The 25,779-nt window shown below is 31.7% G+C and overlaps 1 protein-coding gene across 1 annotated transcript; it reads left to right on the top strand.

Annotated features, from left to right (window-relative positions):
- Window positions 1-24,607: 24,607 nt before the first annotated feature.
- On the top strand, window positions 24,608-25,556 carry LOC104908760 (ethylene-responsive transcription factor ERF023). Its single transcript, XM_010697939.3, has one exon. It carries the CDS (start codon window positions 24,758-24,760, stop codon window positions 25,307-25,309), a length of 552 nt encoding a protein of 183 aa, XP_010696241.1. The 5' UTR covers window positions 24,608-24,757; the 3' UTR covers window positions 25,310-25,556.
- Window positions 25,557-25,779: the final 223 nt, after the last annotated feature.

Genomic DNA, 25,779 nt, shown 5'->3' with positions numbered 1-25,779 from the left:
AGCCCGCCTGAAACACGTGGAAGCCCGCGCGGGGAAAGAGGCTCCCAACAACCTGCCTTGAGCTTCCAAAGTTGGCGGCTGCCCGGGCTTAGATGTCGCTCTCCCCAACCCTTTGTGTGCAGCCCGCCGGGGCCCTGCCGTCGCCCGCCCGAGCTACTAACGCTTTTGCACTCCTTCGCGATCTTCCTTTCTTCTCCTCGTTGGCACTTGCTTCAAGCATTTCCACAAACCCAACAAATATATCAATAACAAGAATTATAGAATCTGTTTAACACCTCTTCCAATTCACATAGAGCTTAAACAAGAAAAAAAAAAAATTATTGGCACTTGCTTCAAGCATTTCCACAAACCTAACAAATATATCAATAACAAAGATTATAGAATCTGTTTAACACCTCTTCCAATTCACATAGAGCTTAAACAAGAAAAAAAAAATTATATTCTAGTAGAATGAGAAAGAACATCCATGTGAGCACATCATAGTATTAAAGACTCACTAAATTAACAATACATTATGAGAAGATTACTTAATATATATATACTATTATATCACATATGAATATATGATTATCCCACATTGATAGAAAAAAGAGATGCTTACATTATAGCGTTAAGCATTACTTATCTTATTGTCATACTAGCAAATTATGCACGCGAAGTGCCTAATTTTTTTTGTTTTTCAAACATAAATTATAGCGTTTTTGGGCATAAATAGGGTGAAAATTCGAACATTAGACACTTTTTATTGGCTAAATTTCACAGGGATCACCCTCTATTACTTAACCCTTATTTTTTTTATTAATTTCTTTTACTTATTCTTTCTTTTAGGTTTTTAAGATTAAAAGTAAAGAACGATAAAAGAATGTTAAGAGAATTTATTTAGAATTTCTATATTGTATTAACATATTCTTGTGTGTTAAATAAATCATTTTACTTTGTTAATTGATTGAATATTCCGTTTTGAAGTAATACTTTGTGAATTGATTAAAAATATATTTGATTGATATAATATTAATTTTTACTTTTTTAAGCATAAATGTACTGAATCTTATAGCCAATGTTTTTTTAGTGGCTTAATTTATAATTTGATTGTCTTGAGCATTTAAGTTAAATTTTAATGTTATATTTGAGTTAAACGTGACTTTGTTTTTTCCCATTTCTCAAGATAAAACATCATATGATCGTCTTATCATTTTTTTTTTCTTTCCTCTCTCCTCATTGTGATAAGTTGATGACTATTGTGTAAAGCTTGACTAGGAAACATTAGGGAGAAGAACGTTCGTACTTTAGGTTAGCTGTGTAGGAACTAAAACCGCTAACTAAAACCGTGGCGTGAAGAATTCACTGCCCTAAAGTTGAATTTGCCCCGCTACAACACACGGCCTCTTAGCAATCAACCTCCAGGGGTACACGGTCTCTGAGTTTTCAGTGTAGATGGGAAAACAGATTGCGAACGATCTTGAATATTGGCCAGAAAAAGATTTTCGAGAGAGGAAGAAGAAGGTGTTTATTTTCTGTGTATCAAAGAGAACAATAACCTACGTATTTATAAAAGGATAATAGGGTTAAAACGTGGTTACCAGCCGACTTAGTGGGAGGAGATAATGGCCCGAAATTAGGAGATAACGGCTCATTAAAGGAGGAAATCCGGGAAAAAACGGTAACCTAATTACTGGCTAAAAGTCCTTTTGTCACACAACTCAAAGGGTATAGAAAGTGTAATGTATATAAACCCCTTACATACCTATTATTCTATCAATGTGGGACTCTTCACATTCTCTTTTGAAGCAACTCTTGAGTTTCCTTTACAAACATTTATTATAAACTCCAACAAGCTGAATAATTTCTTGATTACTCTATTCATTTGAAAATAATAGTCATATACTACTGCTCTTTTTGTTTCATATTCAACATTATTTCTTTTTAAGGAGAAACAAAATGCTCCTTAAACAGTAGTACAGACTACAGAATATATTCTTCATTTGCAAATATTAATATCTCAAAGTATCGAATAAATCGTGGTGAATCGTCTTAGTACTGTAGAATGAATCATGATAATCATCTTTGACGCTTTTTTTGGTCTCATTTGAAGAACAATGTTAATGGAAACAAAGTGAAAGATTATGCTTAAGAACCGAACATCCCTATGGCCACAAATCACGATCTGATTCCCACTATATACTTTTATGTTTTCTTATTTTTGCTATAACTCTATAAGCACCTCTTTTCTTTTTTTAACTAGCAAACATCTTCATTTGTTATCAGGAATAAAAACTTATCATTACAGTAAACCTTGCAAATTGCCTCATATGTGTAAATTCCATTTGTTCTTTTTTTTTTTTTTTTTTTGGAGAGAGTGATAATGAAGAAATTAAGGCAAAATTGGCCTCAAAACCTTGAACTGTAGCTCGGTTGCATTCAACACCACCAACTACGACTAGTAGTCTAAACACCACCAACTATGCGGTGAGGTGCATTTCGTACCATAAATGAGGATGGAAGCCTAAAATGTTGCCGAAAACGGTGGGTTTTTAATTTTATGCTACATATTGCACCCCACCCTGTAGTTGGTGGTACAGACTGCATCTCACCCCATAGTTGTTGGTGTTTAGGCTATTAGTTATAATTTATGGTGTTGGCCTGTTGGGTGCATCCGAGCTGTAGTTCAGAGTGTTGAGACCAATTTTGCAAAGAATTAATGATACTAAGAGATTCGATGGTAGGCTTTGAGTCTCACTATACTTATTTGTGCTTTATTAACTAAGTATTCTTTTCAGCTTATTTTTTTTATAACTTAGTTGAATTTAACAGAACTTATTAGAAATTATTTGAACTTATAATTGGACCTTATATTAACTTATGAAATATAGAAAAAAAAATAAAGAAGAGTTATTAGATAGGGAGCTAGTAACTAATGATGTTTCTAGTAAAATTCTAATAAATAGAGGAAAGTGAAAGTTTACATTTGGTGGTGGCAAAATAAAGAGGAGTTATTAGACTGGACAATTTGAATAACCAATTTTAACCCCTATAAATACAATGAATTTCTATTCAACATTTTCCTATAGTATTGTGAAGAAGACTTACATAAGTTGCATTGAAAATATATTAAAATTTCACAAATGTTGAAAAACTCTGGGGACTGGGAATAATATGTGGGTTATAACATGTTATAGATAGTCCAAAGAATAAATATAAGTACTAAACAATTTTTTTAAAAATTTAAAATTTATAACAAAAAGCAATTTCGTTTTTCTCATTAGAGACAAAGAAAGTAAATCATCAAAATATTTTATTAAAATGTGTTATAGAGAAAAATAGTATAAATAAAAAAACTTTTTAAAAAAGGATGCCACTTTCCACTTATAGTGGTTTAGAATTTTTTTTTTTTTAAATCACATGGGTGAAGTAGCTAGTTTTTCCCTTTCAAGTTTCAACGAGTTTTCGGGCCCATGTTATGCTTCGGATTAATCATAATTTTCATTTTACTTTAAAATTATGACACTAAATATTACTTCCTCTGGTGCTTAAGACTTTAGTATATAAGTTTGAAGTCATGGGATATCTTATACCATGCATTTTAAAAAATTTATTATATATGGAGTACATTTGGGATTGTTTGGCATTTGGATGTTGGCTGTTTTAGTTGACTTGTTTGACTGGTTGGAAGCATAAAGCATTGACGGTATGGATTGGCTTTTTGAGTTGGCTGTTCAAGCCAGCTATTTGCAAAATTGTTTGGTAAAATTAGTTGTAGTTGTTGACTGTTTATTAGAGAGTTTGTGGGCCAACAAGTCAAAAGTCATTCCAAAAAGCTACTACAGACAACTTTTTAATTTTGACTTAAAAGCCAGTTTTTCAGCCAACTAAAAAGCCAATAACCAAACACTTTTTTGACTGTTTAACCAAATTGTAAAGCCAAAAGACAATTAAAAAGTCATTTACCAACACATGACCAAAATCACGACTCTAAAAAATAGCGCCATGTAACACAAATATTTATTTAGTAACACCTTTTAATATATTAATAAAGATCTAATGGTTTAGCTAGTCAAACATTCATGTCTTATGCGGTCTAGTAAAAACAATTGGTTCATACTTCATATCACTCAAGTGACTTAGCGTGAAAATAAAAGTTGACTATAAATATCACTATGTTTTGACTTTAATCTATTATTAGAAGACTAAATTTGTTGTATGCAACAAACCTAATAGTACTATACAAGATCTTTGGCTAACATTAAAAGTAAACACTACAAGTCTACACTACCAATATTCCAGTAATATAGCATTTTCTACTACAGTATCTATCTTGAGTCTTGACTAATACGACCAAATAAAAAGATACGTTTCGATTCATGTAAAGTTTTAGAAAAAGTGAGAAAGAAACTTGCATTGATGCGTTGCTTAAGATTGATTAATAGTAGTATAAGATTAGATTAGAGTAGTTTCTCATTGAACGTGGAGTCCCACATCACCAATTAAGCGGAGATAATCTCCTTCCATTAGCTACTAATGAGTAATGACGCCCCTAATAATAAATTGATAACGACTCTTCCGGTTTCTTAGGGACTAATACAATAAAGTAAGAAAAATGCACCCAAGAGAAACACCAACTTAGCATAAAGATACAAAAATTATTAAAAGAAATGGTCTAATTTTAATATAAAAATAGACCTAGTCACTAAATAAATTAAACTAGTGACTGAAAGAAATTAACCTAGTTACTATTGAGCTTATTCTATTTTTAATATTGGATTTACCATTGCCTAATTTTAATTTAAAAGTAGGCGGTCTCTTACAAGACGAACTCAAAATGATAAGCAGTGGAAGTATCTATTTTTCTAGTGTATATATGTTGAAGAATGAAGATAGTTTTGGTTGTATCACAACAACTTTTCTTTTTTCTTTCTCTTTTATGTAAAAAATTAAATTGAAAGATGGTTGCTTTTTGCTAGTATTTGGAGTTCTAGATGTCAATTTTATGTTACCTCATACTTTTGATATTCAACTAGCTTTGTATGCATGCGATGCATATATCAATATATATTAGTATTAATATTAATATTTGTAATTGTAAAAAATATTAATATAATGTAAAAATAAATTTGTACTTATAATTTATTATTACAAAATATAGGATTGGAGAAGTTGGTTTATGCTTACTTTTTCTCATCAGGTTTAATTGTTTCACTTGAATATATAACATCTTGACTACGACAATTATGAAATCGAAAATAAAAAGATGAGTTATACTCTTTTTTTCGCGGTAAGTTTATTAATTTTTAATTTATGTTCTTTGTAATTGTTATTGATTATATATTTAGGTAAATTTTTTACTTTACAACCGACGGAGTAGTTATGTTATTTACTTCCATCTTCCTCAATTAATTGTCCAATTTGACTATCACATTCTCAAAGAATTACTTAGCTTTAAAAGTATTAACTAGTTATTAAGCCCGGGCTATTCCCCGGGTAAGAAAATTTTTTATTTATTAATATTGTACTTTGATATGATAACACTAAATACTACTTGGTCTAGTGGTTAAAATTTTAGTACATAAACTTGAGGTCATGGGATCAAAACCTATACTATGCAATTTCTAATTTTTTTATTGTACATGGATTATATGGACTAAAACTCCATAGGGAGAACGCCACGTGGCACCGTTCCTCATTTACGCACGCCTTTTAATATATTAGTATAGATATCATAAATATTCTTCATTACATATTAGTAAAATAGAATATATATATATATATATGCACTAAATAATAATATTTATATTATTAGTGAGACTTTACGGTCAAGAGTGTATAAATCTATATCTATATCTAAAACCCAAAGCAAAAACATGTCATGTTGCCACATGTATTCCCCTCCCCCACACAATTAAATGAGACACTAAACAATAAAAATGTGTGTTTCAAGATTTGAACCCATAACCTCTCATTTGAGATATTAATGCACTAATCAACTACTCTAAAATCTCATGTTGGTCTTGTAGGAAAAAATACATTTGAAGACATAATATTTCTATATTTAAAACAATTAAATACAAGTGTATATATCAACACTCATCAAGCTAATTATAATAATACCATCTTCTATCTCTCAATACTCTTATATTTTTTTAAAAAAAAAGCTCTTCAAAATTTTATAACCTCCGTTGTTAATACTATTGCACCATTGAATTATCGGTTTTATTTTTACACATTAACCTAAATTTCAAAAACAAGATTGTATTATATAATTTGTGAGTAATTATATGTACTCTCTCAAAATCGCGGGTTATATTGATGAACAATTCATATTATTATTTACTAAGTAGAAAATTTAATAGCTAGGCACTGAAAGATCATTTCCTGAGCGCCAATGCGCTGTCAATATTTACAACTATTTTTTGCACTTCTCTCAAGTTTTTGATTTACACTTCAAACACACATTGGTAAGTAATCCGAGGAGAATTGTCCGAGATAAGAACTAGTTTATGATTTAAAACATTAAACATGACAAGTTCTTGAAGACAGATGCAATATCTATGATGTCCATAACAGCGCGCTGTTTATAGAAGGTAAAACGACATCCATCTTAATTCTTAAGCATGATCAAAGAGGTCTTTCCTTACCAAAGAATCAATTGGAACAAAAAAACACTTGAGATCCTACAGTGAGTGCATGAGCAATTATGTTTGTTCCTAAAATACATATTTTGGATTGCGTGTTCACATGTTATACGACCATATGACAAGTTTTTGAAGATGGATGGTGTATATACAGTATACTACTCTCTTTGTTCCACCTCAAAAGTACTAACATTAACGTGGAAAACTAAATGCAAAAAAAAAAAAGTTGAGTAAAGAAAGCACAATTTTAATTGTTAAGTGTTAACTTGAGTTGAGATTTGAGATGGAGATTTTGTGACATTTTCAACTCCAAGCTAGGATATGTAGAAAAATATAATATTATAAATACTAGCTTTAAACCGTGTAATCTTTAGAAATCCTCCAATTCCTTCCATTATTTTAGGCTCTTTCAAGTAATCATATTTCATTCAGTTCGTTAAAGGTGCGTACGGTGCCATTTTGTACCATACACACAGATAAAAAGGTGCACATACCTTCGAATTTTCGTATTTCATTGATTCATATTAAAGTTGAAATCAAGTTGCACATAACAAACCAAAATACAAATGAATGCACCAATATAGAGGAAAAAGATGTTGACCTCTTGTAAGAAAAAGCGGATAATACTAATTTGGATAATAATTATTAATGTCTATTTTTTCCTATATTAAATTGAATTTTCCTATATTAATATTTATTTTTAGTGAATATTATTTGAACCATTAATTTGTATAGGTCTTGTTTGATAAATAATGGATGATTGTGTAATAGCCAATTATATTAGGTATTTTTTCAAAAAATAAAAGATTATGGTTAGAACTTGCAACCAAAAAAATGAAAAACTTAGTCCTATTATATCTCTTTGTACCTACTTGGATTTTTTTGTCCCACATAAAAGTTCCAAGTAGGAAAAACAAAAATGAACCGAGTGAGTAATAACTTTTAGGTAACCACTGATTTTACCAAAGTATTTTTATTTGATTCAATTTGATATGTAATTGTTAGTTTTGACTTTCATTATAAATGTAATATAATTCTAAATTAATTAATTGAATTAAATGTGATAAATTGTACAAGTATCTAACTAAAGCGAGTAATACAAAAAAAAACTATCAAAACTATTCCTTTTTTGTTATATACTGTATATATAAAGAGGCACATATGGGCCTGGGCTGGGGTATCTATAAACAGGCACATATTGCAGGTTTGATTCTCGAGCTTTTTCCGGAAAGGCAACACTATATACCACTAGTGAAAATAGTCAGGGATCCAATAATAATATCACTTATTAGGCAACCAAATTAAGTAATTTACCAATTATCAAAGTTCAACAGTTGATTGCCAAATGATAACAAATCATAGTTCAAGCCAAGGTATCTTATATCATATATTTTCGCTTAACTAAATCATTTATAAAAAACTTTGGAAAGTCAATTACTATTGCGTGGACTTGGTCCATATAAATATTAGCGTGGATCAAAGTCACTCACGTGACATAGATGTGACCTTTTTCTTCATCTTTCATAAATTAAAGCTACACTAATTTGCCATTATCCAATATAATGATAATTTTTTTCCATACGATGATCGATGACCCTTTCTTACATTAGTTTAATAATGAAAGTTACTCTTTACTCCATAACGTAGTAACCTTTTTCTTACATTGTCACATTTTACTATCTATATCTACTCTTTTTTTATATCTATTTTTTTTTTAACATAGTGACCCCCTTTTTTTACACAAAATCACATGTACTAATATTACGTCCATACTATATTTAGTGTGTACCAAGTCTATATAAACATTTTACTTTTGCTTTTGTGATAATATAAAATACAATTCCTTAAATAACTAACAAACCCAATATTTACTATTTAGGGAAGGGGGTTGGAGTACATGATTGTAATGAGCCTTTGGATGGGGGTGCTTGTACAGGAACAACTCAAATTAATATAATATTAGATTATAAAAAGGTGAGATGTGACTATATGATGAAAAAGATCACTATATGAAAACTGACACGTGTAGCTTTAGCCTTTACTCCATCATTTTTACACTAAAGTAATTGTTAGAAAAAGATCAAAAATGTCTTGGCTTCTTGGTTAAAATTGAGGTATTGTGAACAATAGGTCACAAGTTCGAATTCTCCATTTCTTTTTTCACACTGCATTTATGACTAATATGGATAAAAAAAGTAATGGTTAGAAAATAGTCCTATACTTTTATAAAGTAGTAAATCTCTATGATTGTTATATGATTAGTAGTTAGTACGATAGTGTACCACTTAAATATACCACTCAAATCTCCTGGAGTGACAGTTAATCCTCAACAAAAAACTAAAAAAAGGAAGCATATCATATCATATTACCATCTAAAAAAGAAAACCCAACTCAGTATAAGTAAAGGGAGACAATGTGCATATATAAATCCAATTAAACAGTAGAAGACGCACCCAAAACAAAACAAAACAAAAAACAATAGAAAAGAGAAGAGGAGTATAACAATAAGACAACTACTCTCATATGAAGTATTTCATGATTCATGCACCACGAAACCCTCACAAACTGGCAAAAGGATTGGTCAAATTAGGTAACTTTTGCCACTTCTTAAAGTAAGCAAGCATATCACTTCTTAGACATTGGTCAGTCAAGGACAACTCAAATTTGCAAATACACAAATTAAAATTGCCCATAATTATGTTATTGGTTTTTTAATGATGGAAATTATGTTATTGTTTAAAGAGGGGACCAACCAACCAACTAAAATGCTTGGCTATTAATCTAATCTAATCTTACTAACTTAGCTGTACCAATACTAGCACCCATGCATCTTAAATCAAAATAATACACATATATAATTGATAATAATCGATAATTTTTTTTTTTTAAAAAAAGCCTTAAAATATACAAAATGATCACTATTGTTTAAGATTTTTCTAATGTTTCTTCAGTTTCTTCTTGCTTGAAATCAAGTAAATTGAGACATCAAATTAAAAAGATGAGAAAGTAGGTTGATAAACAGTAATGCTTTTTCCATATGGTAGATTGTAATTTCGCACACAATAATTACTATAAAGGACTTGCTTGCAAACAGTATCATATAGTACTTCATCTATATGTAAGAGAAGTATTACAAGCATTAACATACCCACCTTTATAATTAACTAGCTTGTAGGCCCGAGCTATACACCGTGTACTTATAGTTACATTATTAATAATTTACTTTAGAATGATATCACCAAATATCATGTGGTTAATTTAATGGTTAATACTTTAGTATATAAACTTGAAAGTTATGGTATCAAATCCTAATGCGTTTACTATTTCTTTTTGTTGTATATGAATCATGTGTTAAAACAACTAAGGAGAGCCTCATGTGGCGCTGTTTCTTGATTAAGAAACCTTTTAATACATTAGTGTAGATTGACTGGGGAAGTGATTAGAGTAATTCATTATTGTATTTTGTTCATATATATATATATATATATATATAATATATATATAATTATATATATATATATATATATATATATATAGTTGTAGGTCCATTTTTTAAAGTTGGATTTATATGATATGACAATCCATAGTTGGGTACAAAATCATAAATTGTGAAGATTAATTGTCTTAGGGGTGTGTTTTGACATAAAATTCACTTATTTGAAATTTTTACAACCATAACCTATCTAATTTATGTGAATATTTTCATTTTTTGTAAAAAATAAATATAATAAAGTTAGGTGATAAGGGGACGTAATAATTACTTTATACTTCATCTATGCAAGGGAAGTATTTTTTTTTAACGGGTAGGGAAGTATTACAAGTACTAACATATTAACTTTTATAATTAAGTGAATAGGGGTACGGTGATTAGGGTCATCCATTGTATTTCGTTCACATACCAAGGATGTCTTGACTTAGTGGTTAAGATTGATGTGTTGTAAACTATAGGTTACATGTTCGAATAATTCCATCTCCTTCTTTGTACTTTATATTGTCTTCTGCCTCATATGAATAAAAAAAAGAAATTGTATTTCGTTCACATTGTTAATGGTATATGTCCATTTTCTTCGTTGGGTTTATCTAGTATCACCATCTACAAAAATTATTAAAAGAGACGGTCTAATTTTAATATAAAAGTAGACCTAGTAACTAAATGGATTAAACTAGTGACCGAAATAAATTAATCTAGTCACTATTGGGCTTTAATATTGGGCTTAGCATTGCCTAATTTTAATTTAAAAAGTAGGCGGTCTCTTACAAGACAAACTCCACTATCTATAGTTAGTTGGGTACTTGATGCAAGTATAAGCTATGAAGATTGATTTGTTATAGCCTTGTACCGTTGTACGGTGCGTTTTCTTGACTTGGACATTTTATGAAATATATGTCTTTTTTTTTGTTCTTGAAAAATAGATACTATAAATCATTAAGGTTAGGTGATAAGAGCTTGAGTATAAGGTGTGTGCTTATTATAGAGAATAAAAAAAAGTGGGCATACAGATGGTGATATGTAAGATCAGCTTTTTTGGTTTTATTCCACTTGATTGGTTATGATATTATACTAATAGAAATACTTACAACACATTAAAAATCGGATAAAGAAGAAACTAAAGTTCTCTGCTGCACTCTATTATTGATGATTAGAAAGTTTAATATTTGCACGATATTCAAATGCAACAATCACCAACAACGTAGAGAGAGTGTATACTATTCAAGATTAGGTAAAACATTATTATAAGGCGTTTAACTTAGCTTATTCATCATTTATGGAAGTAGTCATGGAGCAATGACATGACTTCCATTGAAATTCGTCTTTCCATTGGCCTCAACTATTGGATCATATGGCAGTACAAGAGTGAAGGAACAAGAAACAAAAATAATGACACTCACACTAGTATATTACTAAGTACTAACCTACGTTTTTAAATAAGTGCAATACTTTAACTTTTACGCTTGTCGATACATAATTTTGATCATTTATGTATTTGTAAAAGTTTTAAAAAATTGATATTAGAAAATATTCATTGAAACAAATCTAACCATATTTTATATGATCATTTTTGTTTTTATATATTAGTAAAAAAAAATATAATTATAGTGAGGTGTACGAAAAGTGCAAAATCCAAAACTTTGCACTTAAAAAGAAATAGAGAAAGTATATAATATTCTAATAAATCTTAATTCGGATTTGCACGTATATAATTTATAATAACACAACATTTAGAAGATTGATGATATTGTTTCCATATTTTTCACTATATTTCGCATATAAATTATGATGCCAAATAATATCTATAATTTTTTGTTCGTCCAAATTCTATTTCCCTACCGACCAGGAACCAGCAATAAAGGATGAGATCAATAAAGTCATTTTTTTGGGGATCTCCATTGGAAACCCTTTAGTAAGAAGAATAATCTTAATGGATTAGCACCTGTTGCAGGTCAGTTAAATCAGATACACAATTCAACGCTGAGAGTAGGGAGGGATATAATTATAAGGAAATCTCTCTTTCCAAGCACATACAAGTAGGAAGTGAATACCAAAAAATAGGAGGTGATATTATTCCCTTAATTTGTTAAACAAAATTATAATAGATGACACTATTGTCCTAATTTGAAGCAAGAAAAATATACTAGAATATGAAGACTTTAATTAATCAAGAGATAGTCTTCTCTCAAAGTTGTATTCTAATTAGTCATCTAGTAATTTTTTAGGGGTATGTACCAATTAGTCAAATCCTTTTTGGGGGTATGTACCAATTAGTCTAATGACTCTAATCTAAAGATTCATGACATTATGCTTAGTTGATTGCAAATGATTGATCTTTGGACGAATATTTATCTTAGGAGGTAAAGACTTCTTATTTATGTTACCCGAATACAAGGAAGTACAAGGCTTGATTCAAGATATAACCTGCTATAATAGCAAATGGGCGCTAGCGCCGACGCTACCTACTAGACAACTACATGCAATTGCAAGTCTCATACAGGAATAAATTTTATGTTGTGTGATAACACATTACTCGTACTATATATTTTTTTGACAGGAAAATAACATTTTTCAGTAATATCTACACTAGACATCATCATAACTTATGATGAAAAGATAACCCAGTGTAATTCTAGTTACAACCCATTAGATTCTTTTTTCTTTTCTATTTGAAAAAATGATTTAGAATAATACCCCCTTCGTTTTCTTTGTGTTGTTAACCTAAGAAGATGATACACTGAATAACATTACTCATGTGACGAGTGAGATATGGATCATATGTGCGGTGTGCCCATGTATAAGTTATTTACCATAATTATTACTAGTGTTTGCTGAGTCAACATATATTGTTATAGAGTTAGTTGTATAAATAGGGGTTTTATACTAGCTCTTAACTAACTTTTCTATTGCTGTAATATCTGACTCATTGAGTCTTCTTTCTCTCTGAAATAAAACACATTCCTTCTGTGTTTCTTCTGCTTATATGGTATCAGAGCCACAATCTCGTTCGTGAGATTGAGGTTTATTAGCTTAATTGCGATTGAAATCTGTAGAATTCGATCGTAATTGTTGTTTGCAATATTAAATTTGCAAATTATTCTGAAATTGAAGATAATCTTGGTTTCTTGAACCTTTCTGAAGTGTATAATGGCGGATTCGGTTGTGAATTCTACTCGAATCAATGAAGAAAATGTCCAAAAATCGAACCATAGAGGTAATTGTGATCCTCTCTTTATCTCGAATTCGGACAATCCTACTGCTTCTCTTGTTTCTGCTACATTCAATGGAACGAATTATAATAGGTGGAGTAAAAATGTTAGACGAGCACTTATTGCTAAGAACAAAGAAGGTTTTATAACTGAAATAATACCTATACCTGCAATTACTCACAAAGACTATTCTAGATGGAATAGAGCTGATTACATGGTTACAAGTTGGATTCTCAGTTCCATGAACTCTCAGATTGCTGATGATTTTGCTTATATCAATAATTCTGCTGAACTATGGAAAGAATTGCGTGAAAGATTTGGTCAGACCAATGGACCTTTGATCTATCAATTAAAGAAGGAAATTGATGGATTAAGGCAAGAAAATATGACGATAATTGCATATTATGGAAGAATTAAGAAGCTGTGGGATGAACTCAAATCTTTAAGAGTTTTTCCAAGTTGTGAATGTGGTGCCTTAAGCAAATGTAGCTGTCAATTTCTTAAAAGATTGACAGATCTTGATGATGAGGACAAGTTAATGCAATTCTTGTTAGGTTTGAATAGTGGTTTTGACAACACTATTACAAACATGTTATCAATGGAACCTCTGCCTACTATAAATCGAGCTTTCTCAATTACTCAGCAAATTGAGAAACAGAAAGAGATTTCAGGTGCTTTGGAAGTTACTGAAAGCAGTGCTATGGCTGCACAAAGGTTTAATCATGGAGGTATGATGACTGGAACACAGAAATTCCAAGGAAAGAGAGATTGGAAGAAGGAGAAAATGGATAAAAAATGTGATCACTGTGGAGGCAAAGGTCACACTATTGAGCAGTGCTTCAAGATAATTGGATATCCTGAATGGTATAATGCCATTAAGTCTGCTAAGGCTGGTGTTTCTGGAATGTTTGGTAACAAAGGTGGCTATAATTCTGGAGGCAAGAAGTTTGCAGCTAATGTTCATATATCTCAAGATGGACAGCCTAATACTCCTCTTGATGATAATTCTGGGGATATGAATCATGGTGGGAATCATATTAATCAAGATATGCTGAGTACAATATGTCAGGAAGTGATGAAAGCTATGCAAGGCAAGCAAAGTGGTCACAGTAATGCTTCTTTTGCTAGCTGTGCAGGTAATAATCTTAAACACTCATTCTCTGCTTTGAGTCATAATATTGCTCATGTTTGGATTGTGGATTCTGGATTCTGGGGCATGTGATCACATGGTATTTGATGATAGATTGTTGATAAACAAAGTAATGTTGTAGAAAGAAATCAGAGTAGGCTTACCTGATGGTTCACATAGATGTGTAGAAAATGACTGGCAGTGTCATATTGAATAAAAACCTAATAATACACAATGTATTATTAGTAGAAGGTTTTAAACATAATTTGCTTTCTGTAAGCAAGTTAGTAGAATCTGCTGGTATCTTGGTGTAGTTTACAAGTGATGCTTGCTATTTTCAGGACCAATATAAGAAGCAAATCATTGCAAGTGGTAAGAAACATGGTGGTCTATATTACTACTTCAGTTCTGCTGATAATCAGGTTGGGACTGGTATGAAATCTTCATGTAATTCAGTTGATTCTTGGATGTTGACTACAAAAACTGCTACTGGTGGGCTGAATAAGGATACTGTTAGTAGGAAGAATAAATGCACTGATAAGAGAGATTACCTTGATCTTTTGCATAATAGACTAGGTCATTTGTCATTGTCTAAAATGCAACATGTACCTGGTTTTAATTGTCAAGGGTTATCAGAATACAATTGTGATATATGCTTGAACTCTAAACATCATAAATTGCCCTTTCCTGTGAGTAAAAGTAGAGTTGAACATTGCTTTGATTTGTTTCATATTGATCTTTGGGGACCTTATAAAGTTCATAGCATAAATGGGGCTAGTTATTTTCTCACTCTACTTGATGATCACAGTAGAGTAACATGGACTTATCTGTTACACAACAAGTTACAAGTTGCTAAAACCATTACTGATTTTCTTCATATGGTTAAAAATCAGTTTAATACATCTGTTAAGATGGTGAGAACAGATAATGGTACTGAAATAATCAAATAGGAATGTTTGAATATATTTTTATTTGAAGGTATTTTAATGCAGAAAAGTGTTCCTTATACTCCACAACAAAATGCTCGAGTTGAAAGGAAGCATAGACACTTATTAGAAGTCTCTAGATCATTGAGATTCCAGGCTAATTTGCCAAAAAGATTTTGGGGAGAATGCCTATTAACAGCCACTTTTCTCATTAACAAAATGCCTACTAAAGTTCTTTCTTGGAAGTCTCCCTATGAGGTTATGTTTAACAAGGTGCCTGATTATAATGCTTTGAGAAGTTTTGGTTGTCTATGTTATGCTTACAATATGAATGTTCACAGAGATAAATTTGATACAAGGGCCAGAAAATGCATCTTTCTTGGTTATCCTTATGGTCAGAAAGCATATAAAGTATATGATCTTGCAACAAAGTCCATGTTTGTATCCAGAGATGTTATCTTCTTTGAGCACTCTTTTCCTTTCCAAACTGAAAAATCTATATCTTCTAACTCACATTCTTAATCCTTCTAACTCACATATACCTTCTACATCTCATAATTCTTCCTCAAATACTCACATCTCTAATACTCCTTCAAACACACATATTTCTGATACTTCTTCTAATACTTTCTCACCTATCTCTAACTCTCCTGTTATCCATTCTTTTTCTCATTCCTCTCAAAATGATTCTAACCCTTCTCCTCCTATCCTCAGGTAAAGTACCAGACATGTCATTCCATCATGTAAATTTACAGATTTTGTCAATACATATGTTCCTCACAAAACTGCTATTCCATCTTCTGTTACCACTGAATCTCAATCATTTGCTGTCAATTCATGTCAAACTCTTGAACCTAAACATTATAACCAGGCTAAACATGATCCTAATTGGATTAATGCAATGCAGAAAGAGATACAAGCTCTTGAACTGAATGAAACATGGGAGTTAACTGTTCTTCCTAAAGGGAAGAAAGCTATTGGTTCTAAGTGGGTTTATAAAACCAAACTTAAACCAGATGGGTCTATTGATAAATATAAAGCCAGGCTTGTAGCTATTGGTTATAAACAAGTAGAAGGGCAGGACTTTACTCAAACCTTCACACCTGTTGCAAAGCTAGCTACGGTTAGAGTAGTTATTGCTCTTGCTACTGTTCATCAGTGGAAGATGTGTCAATTGGATGTAAACAATGCTTTCTTGCATGGTTACATTGATGAAGAAGTGTATATGGTTCCTCCAGCTGGTTATTTTAAGGCTCAGAAGGGTGAAGTGTGCAGATTAAAGAAGTCTTTATATGGTTTAAAACAAGCTTCAAGGCAGTGGAATAAAGAACTCACTAAGTTCTTACTCTCTATTGGGTTTGATCAGTCTAAACAAGATTATTCCTTGTTTACCAGAACCTTACATGATGAATTCTTGGTCTTATTGGTATATGTAGATGATATGTTGCTAACTGGTACATCTATGATTCAAATTCAAGCTGTCAAAGAAGCTCTTGATGTTGCTTTTACCATCAAAGACTTGGGTGAGTTAAACTATTTTCTTGGAATTGAAATTTCAAGAACTTCAGATGTTACTTTTTTGTCCCAAAGAAAGTATGTTAAAGACATACTTACTGATACAGGAATGGTAGACTGTAGCTCAGTATCCACTCCTCTTTCCCCTGGTCTGAAGCTTTCCATAGATACAGGGGTGGTATTGGAAGAACCTAATGTTTACAGAAGACTTGTTGGCAAGTTACTTTATTTAGGTCTCACTAGACCTGACCTATCTTATGCTGTTCAACATTTAAACCAATTCATGCATTGTCCTCATGTTCCTCACTTAAAGGCTGCTCATCATGTCCTTAAATACTTGAAAGGTACTATAGATCATGGTTTATACTACACTGCTCATTCTGATCTGCAAGTACATGCTTATAGTGATGCTGACTGGAGTGGATGTCAATATAGCAGCAGGTCTCTTAGTGCATATGCAGTGTTCCTTGGCACTAACTTGGTTTCTTGGAAAACCAAGAAACAAACTACAATGAGCAAATCTTCCACTGAAGCTGAGTATAGGAGTATGTCCAGCACAGCCAGTGAAATTGTGTGGATTCATAGTTTACTGGAAGACCTTCATATCACAGCTTCTCTTCCTATAACTATGTACTGTGATAATACTTCTGCAGAGCATTTGGCTCATAACCCTATGTTTCATGAGAAAACCAAGCATTTGAAGCGTGATATGCACTATGTTAGAGAGCAGGTTGCTGCAGGCTTTCTCACTACAGCTCATGTTTCAAGTCATCATCAGTTGGCAGATGTGCTCACAAAGGATTTGCCTTCTCCTCAACATTCTTCTCTTTGCTCCAAGCTTGGACTTGTTCCACATGTCCAGCTTGAGGGGGGTGTATAAGTTATTTACCATAATTATTACTAGTGTGTGCTGAGTCAGCATATATTGTTAGAGAGTTCGTTATATAAATAGGGGTTTTATACTAGCTCTTAACTAACTTTTCTATTGCTGTAATATCTGACTCATTGAGTCTTCTTTCTCTCTGAAATAAAACACATTCCTTCTGTGTTTCTTCTGCTTATACCATGTGATATGATCATATGAGGAGTCGGAGAAAAATACATAGACTTTGTTTTTTGGACTTATTTTCAGTTCAATTCACTTAATTTTAGTTCAGTTTAGTATTTTTTGCAATTCAGTTTCTTTTAGTACAAAAGAATGGGACCATACTTCCTACATTTCGGAATAGATGAAACTCTCAAATAATAAAAAGAAAAGCGTTCTATTTATTTCAAAGTCGAAGGAAGTAAAAATTTTAGTATGATGACATTATATAACCATAACATGAAAAAGGACATGTTATGATTAGGAAAAAGTTCTACAAAGTTTTGATATGTGCAAAGTGATAAATCAGGATCTACTTTCCATGTGAAACATAAACTTCATGGCTCATGCTGAAAACTAAAAAGGTCAAAATAACTTGCATGGGCAATTGGGCATAGACGCATAGTTACTGCCAAAAACAGAAGTCAACGCACTAAGAAAATGACTTTAGTATCCCTTTAAACTATTTTTGGTGATAAATATTTGACAAAAAAAAGAAAGATTTCACATGAATAAACTGTACTACAATCATCTTCTCAAAATAATTTTAATTATGAATTTTTTTCATAATAATCCACTAATCCAGAGGTGTATTCTCAAAATAATCTAGTAATTTGAAAAAACTAATCTATAAACTCAAATAATAATTTGTTAACTTTAAACTGTTGGATAGAGGAAGAGTACAAGAAAAAAAATGCAAAAAAAAATTAACAAAAAAGTAACAATGCAAACATTCTATTAATCACTTAAGATCATCGGTATTCCCATGGTGGAAATTATCCTAAAATCATCCATAGCGGAGACTATTATGGGAAAATAGTTGATAATTTGAATTTGCTCTCATGAATTTTTTCAAAATGTAATCAATTTTTTTTTTTGCAAAATCACTTTTATAAAAGTTAGTTTTGTTGGAAAAAAAAATGCAAAATAATATTTACCACACTTTGCTACAAATTCTAAAACCAATGTTCCTCACACAACGTTCCATATTTGGTTACCAATATTAGGTTAGTATCTGAGGCCTTTGGTAGAATTCCAGTTTGGGCCAGGCCCATGTAAGTCCACTCCGACAAACAATTGGTTTTTATGCAGTACTCCTATAAGAATAGAGCGTGCAATCAGCAAGTGTACATGAGAAATCTAGGCGGGGTCTGCACCCAAAAGTTAATGAGTATAGAATGTTTAGGCTTTAGCCATTTAGGTCTTAAATATGTCAAAATGAGTCTCAAACCTATTACGAGTTTCTGATTAATTTGTCTCTTTTTTTTTTCTGGTGCAAATGAGCTACAAGGACGGGAATGAGAATCGATTCCAGGATCACCTGAAACCAGGAGAGAAGCTCTAACCAACCGACCTTTCCCTCATTCTCACTTGTTTAATCGCTTACTTTTTAGCTTGAGTAAGATAGATTATAATTTATAAATTATACCTTTTATTTTTAAGTTTAAGGCACATAAATTTTTCTAACTTGTATTGACCATAAATTATATAGATTATAGAATTTGTTTTTTTTTCAAAAATTGCTTTTCTAGTATAATTTTCTTATAATCTTTATCAATGGTCAAAATATATCCTTCATATATCGTATTGGCTCTACAAAAATAAATGGAGGAGGTTAAAGAAAAGGTTGATATATACATGACTATTTTTTTATTATTGGATATTGAAACATAAATAGGAAGGCATGGCTTACCATACCAAAATTGATGGATGACATACTGGCTACAACCCATGTGACACTATTGGTATGGCTTTAACTTATACAAAAAAGAGTGTTATATTTTTTTTATCTTTTTGGATTTGTAAGATGAATTGTCTTATCAGATTGGAATTTCGCACATGGCAACCCAATTCTGATTGGCAAACTAGACACTTTAAGAATAGAGGAAATGTAAAGGGATTATCCTACAAGTGCTCCTAGTTGGAATTGAACCTCCAACATCAAGGTTGGAAGGTACAATTCCAACCATTAGGCCAATGCATAAAAGAGAGTTATCATACAAAACATACATGTTGCATTTTTTTATATTTACATTTTATAATTGATTTGGTCCATAGGCTAAAAATATGTCTCGAAGTACACTTAGACCTTGATCCAATTTCGAACTCCTAGACCTAGATTCACCCAATTCAGTGGGCCTAAAAAAAAGTAGTTAGGTTCTAAATAGAATCTCAATTGTCTCCACTATGTGCATGATTTTTTTTATTTAAAAGGTGGTCTGATTAATTAGAATGGTCGTCTCACTAAATATATAGCAATATCGTCTCACCGGTACTTTCTGAATTACATGCAATGTTATTGCGTGAATGCTACTACAAATTGACATATGATATTCACTTATTCATGTTGTTGTCAAAGGTAAATGAGTCTGGTTGCAATCTAACTAGACGTTTGATAACTTTACTAATATGGATCATGGATGTTATTTCAAACAGATTACTCCTATGAAAAGTCTCGTACTAGATTGGAAGTGGAAATAGGGTTTGTGACCTAGAGTTTATTTTGTAAAAGACTGTCTATTTTTAAATTAAAATTAGGTGATGGTAAACGCAATATTAAAAAGAAAATTAGCTCAATACTAACTAGGTTAATTTATTCCGATGGCTAATTTAATCCATTTTGTGACCAAGTCTGCTTTTATATTAAAATTAGACCGTGTCTTTTAATAATTTTTGTGTGACCTATAAATTAAGTCACTTGTTGATTAAGCTGAAAAATTGAAATTAACTTTTTATAAATTAAACTCAAGAACTTAATTTAAAGCTGTAATTAACTATTTCTTGAATAGTGACAAAATGAATGTCACAATCTATCTTGCACCACGTATAGGTAAAGTTTAATTTTCCATATTATATACTCTTAGTTGAGCCAAATATTGTTTGTAGGCTTTTGCATCCCAACCATCCTCTTTAATTTCTTGATATGAACATGTACTGCCTCTCAAATTTCAATGTCACCAAAGTAACCTCAATACCAACCAATTATAATCATCAAAAGAAACCATTGATTTTTCCCCAATAAAAAGGGAGGGGGGGACAAAGAAATATAATGAAGATAAAGAAATAGAGAAAAAGAGAGATGAAATGAAGAAAAAAAATAATTAAATGAAGCAAAAGTCAGTAACATCTCGTGTCTATATCTCCTAGTTAACATGTGAATCGTCCAACTACTTGGTAGAGAAGGGACCAGATATAAAAACTCCAAAGGCCAAATCATCTTTTCAATTATAAGAGAAAAAGAAATCTATCATCATAAAGTGATAGCAAACAAGTATTCCTCTAAGACAATGTGATATTCAAGTAATTGTGGGTTGGGGTATGCAAAGGATAGCGTCGGATGAGAATTTGAATTAGTCCGGAAGAGAATTTGGATCGGATTAAGGATTTTAGTTCGAGCTCCATTCCGTTGAAAATCAGGATTTCAGTTTTCCAGACTGGTGAATCGGAATTTTGTTTTTATAGGTTAAGAAAAATCGAAGTTGTAAAGTTAGAAAGCTAAAAATGTACTCTTTATTAACTTTAAAATTATTGTTTTTAGAATTATTAAATTTTAATATTACTACTTTATAAATATGTATAAATCTATATAATTTTTTTTTTGAAAAAAAGTACAGATTCCGGTCCAACATCTCCAAAATCGGACCGGGTCGGAAAATTCCGTTCCCAATCCAAAAAAGATCATATTCCGATCCATGGATTTTGGACTTGTGCACACCCCTAAGGATGTGGGATTGATAGTAATTACTTTCATAACATTCATTTTTTTTTTCAAAAAATAAAAAAGAAAGTTAAACATACTAAGGCCATGGTAATTTTTTAGTATATTGGATATGTTCTATTTATCTTATATCTAGCTCTTATTATAAAAAAACAAAATTATAATAAGAATTAATAAGGTCCAATAATTTTAGTTAAGCAAAAAAAAATAAGGTCTGACATTATCACAAAATAAGGTCTATTAAGTTCAGGATAATTAAGGTCTAATGAGAACTAAGAATTTCATAATATAATTTATATATATTCAGTTAAGTTCAAATAAGCAAAAAAAATTGAACAGAACATACACAATAATTCAACATATATTTATATATTGGAACAAGACATTGATAGTGTCTTTTCATTTTAATTTCTAGTGTTTTGTAGGGTTAAAGTCTGATATTATTGTGATACAATACTTAATAATTCCATGAAGCCTTTCTTTTAACAACGTTTCTATTTAACTAATTACTATTTGTTTTATACTCTCTCTATTCCTTATTGGCTATATTACTGCTCCTGTTTGCTGTTTTTACGCAGTTTTCAATGCACCTATACAAGCAACAATAATATTTTGAGATCCACACCTTGTTAAATTATAAAAATGAAATATTATGTCTCACATCGAGGCGAATCAATAAGATTTCATATGACTATATGAGTATGTTATGCTACATAATTTAAGTTTTTTTTTTATCTTTAAATAATGATATAATTTAAGTAAAGCATCAAAAAGGTTCCGAATTGAGTAGTTAAATATGTTATTTATATAAATAAAAAACAATGCTCATTATTTAGATCCTAATTCTCATTTTTGTTATATATTCTGTCCCTAGTCCTTCACTCATACTTCGCTATCATGACCAATTAGAGCATGAAATTAACATGCGATTTTATTATATGTTGAGTTCGTGTAGTTGAAATTGAACATATATGGAAAAGTATCCTTAGGTTATCATAAAAAATATATAGGGAAAAATCCTCAAGTACCCATGAAGTTTGATGTAATTTCTGAATTGCCCCTCACATTTGAGAAATTCCTCATACACTCCTGAACTTTGACTTCGTGCTCAAAGTACCCTTACTAATGACAGTTTGTTGATCGATGTTAGGTGGAATCTGTATTACCTGGAAGATCTTTAGTATCGACAAAGGTTGGAGAATATACTTGGAATTTCTTGTGAGTTGTTGTGCGACATAAATGCTAGAAACCTAAATTCTATCAACAATATGTCATTTTGAGCACAAAATCAAAATTCATGGGTATTTTCCCAAATGTTAGGAGCAATTTGAGAATTATGGCAAATCTCAGAAATACCCGAGAAATTTTTCCAAAAATATATTGTGATTGATATGAGAAGACATCCATAATATAATGGTATCAATTTTTCCAAAAAATTATATATAGGTTCAAGGATTTTATTAACCAGTTAACTATACAATATAAATGTGCTAAATATGAAGTTGGGTTAATCTAAATATACACGTAAGATTTGTCCCGTCATATAGTTGGGCCATTTAAATTCAACAAGGTTTGGAGCACAAATAGTGGCATGGCACTCAAAATCTAAGTTTTCTATGTTGGTGTTTAAGTGAATTTCATACTAAGGTTCTGTTCTTGGACTGACTTAATGGAAATTTAGTTTAGTTTATTAGTTCAGATAGGTTCAATTCAATTCATCAGTTTAGTTCAGTTCTATTAGTTTCTTCTCACAATTTTAATTATGTTTAGTCCAAAAGAACAAAGCTTAAATCTAGGTAGAGATGCATGATGACATCAACAAGACAAAATGAAATTTCTTTCTTTGTGAATCCAAGGCAGCAGGCTCCATAGCTCTAGATGGTACGAGTACAAATGAAGCTTTCTAGTGGTACTTCTAGATTTTTCAAGTACTACGAAACGACATATATATACATAAAAATTCTCCAAATGGTATTATATAAAGTACTATAAACTCTCCCAACTCTTATGCTATAAAATGTTTTAGATGTACTACTAGAATGAAATATCAGCATTATACATGCTTATTAGTAGGGTGTCCTTAATAGAGTCCAAAAATAGCTTATCTAATACAATTGTATGACATATATCAACCTTCCTCTAAGATGTCTAGGAGGTCACCATAAGAAGATATATCAATTAACCAACAAAGAAATCTTACTCGATCATCAACATATAGTTTGATAGCTAGGAGTATTATCCAAGAAGTAAATTACCATCACATAGTACCTCAACTTAAAGATGACAAAAGTCGATCATCAAATCAAATTCAAACTTTATAATTGTGAACAGATTCGAAAGATAAAAGCTTTACCATTTAAATCCGATCTGACTCGAATATGAAATTGACAAACCCCATAAATGATATAATTACATGATGATTCAAAACTAGCACACCTATTGAATCACCTACCCACAACACAACTACACACAAGTGACAACCTCCACAATCTACTCTCACACCTTAATAGTCTTGAAAGCGATTACCAATAATGCCCTTTTTCCATGCTTCCTAAATGACCTTGGGGCATACTCTAGTACTCTACCTTTTCAGCACGTGCCTGTTAATTACAAGTTAACACTTAGCACTTTTAGACTGTCCCCTCTTAAGGACTCATCACACTTTCACCCTACTATTAAAGGACACATACCCTCACATTTCATCACAATCTCACCCACATGTGATAATAACACCTTATAATTAATTGGGGTCCCACCTAATTTAATCTTTTGTGGCTCTAACGCGCGTGGGGGCTACACCACTTTTGTTGTGTTGCTTGTTTATTGCACAACACATTGAGAGGGCATTATTGTCATTACACTAGGAATTAGGAGTACTACTACAAACCTCCATATAAAGCCTAACAAAAAACTTTCTTTTAAGTGCTAACAAGTAACAACTACTACTAGCATGGTACTACTACCCCACCAAAAAAACACTTTTGCTTAGCACAAAAAAAAAAATCTACACTTTTGCTTTGTTAGTTGTTACTTGTTATATTACACTTCTAAGATCATAAGATGGAGCAACCACAATGTAGTGGTGGATTTGAAGACCCGGCAACATCTCCGGACTCGCCTTCGGGTGGGGCCCACTCGAGTAAACCCCGAGGGTCGGGAACGAGGCACCCGGTGTACCGAGGAGTCCGGAAACGTCGATGGGGTAAATGGGTATCGGAAATCCGAGAGCCTAGAAAAAAGACCCGAATATGGCTCGGATCATTCCCAATACCCGAGATGGCTGCCCGGGCCTATGATGTGGCAGCCCATTGTTTAAAGGGCTGCAAGGCCCAACTCAACTTTCCTGGGGAAATAGACTTCCTACCCCGGCCCATCTCATGTTCTCCTAGGGACATCCAAGCGGCTGCGGCGAAGGCGGCCAACATGGTGGTGGAAGGGAAAGACGGCGGCTGTCCGCCGTCTGATCATTATGATCATGATCATCATGATGGAGATGAGATTGATGATGATTTTTGGAGGGAGATTGAGCTCCCTGAGTTGCTGGATACAGGGCAAGGAGGCAAGTTTATGGATTCCTATACTACTTCATTCAATGATGAATTTTATTATTAAGTATTTTGCAATAGATATTATTGTTTAGAGGCTTATCAATATCATGTTCAGTCAACATTTTTTTGTCATTCTTTTTCTTAAACACATGTTAAATTTGAAGCTCGATCATAGATTTTGTGTATATATCTCTGTTCATCCTTTGTCAAACTTGTTTATGTGTATAAATCTGTGCTATACATTGAATTTTAATGACTTCCATGTATGATCTGTTTATGTATCTCTATCAAATAATCTTGTTGTGCGTCTACTGTCTCTTTATTACCATAAGTTTATTTCTTTTTTTGCCTTAAAAGTTCTTAACTAATTACTAATTAGGGCATGTACTAACGTGTAATCCTTCTCATTCACATAAATTTATTATTTTCCTTAATTTTAACAATTGATTTGAACTACAACAATATCACCTTGCTATGTTCGTAAATTGATGGTACATAATTACGTATGCTAGAATGCTTGCTAGCTAGGTCAAT

This window comes from Beta vulgaris, chromosome 1 (assembly GCF_026745355.1).
Source record: "Beta vulgaris subsp. vulgaris cultivar EL10 chromosome 1, EL10.2, whole genome shotgun sequence".
NCBI lineage: Eukaryota > Viridiplantae > Streptophyta > Magnoliopsida > Caryophyllales > Amaranthaceae > Beta > Beta vulgaris.
This window is presented reverse-complemented; position numbering and strand designations above follow the sequence as displayed.

Excerpts from the sequence above, each read along its gene's own strand:
- LOC104908760 (XM_010697939.3), top strand. The coding sequence starts at position 24,758 with ATGGAGCAACCACAATGTAGTGGTGGATTTGAAGACCCGGCAACATCT.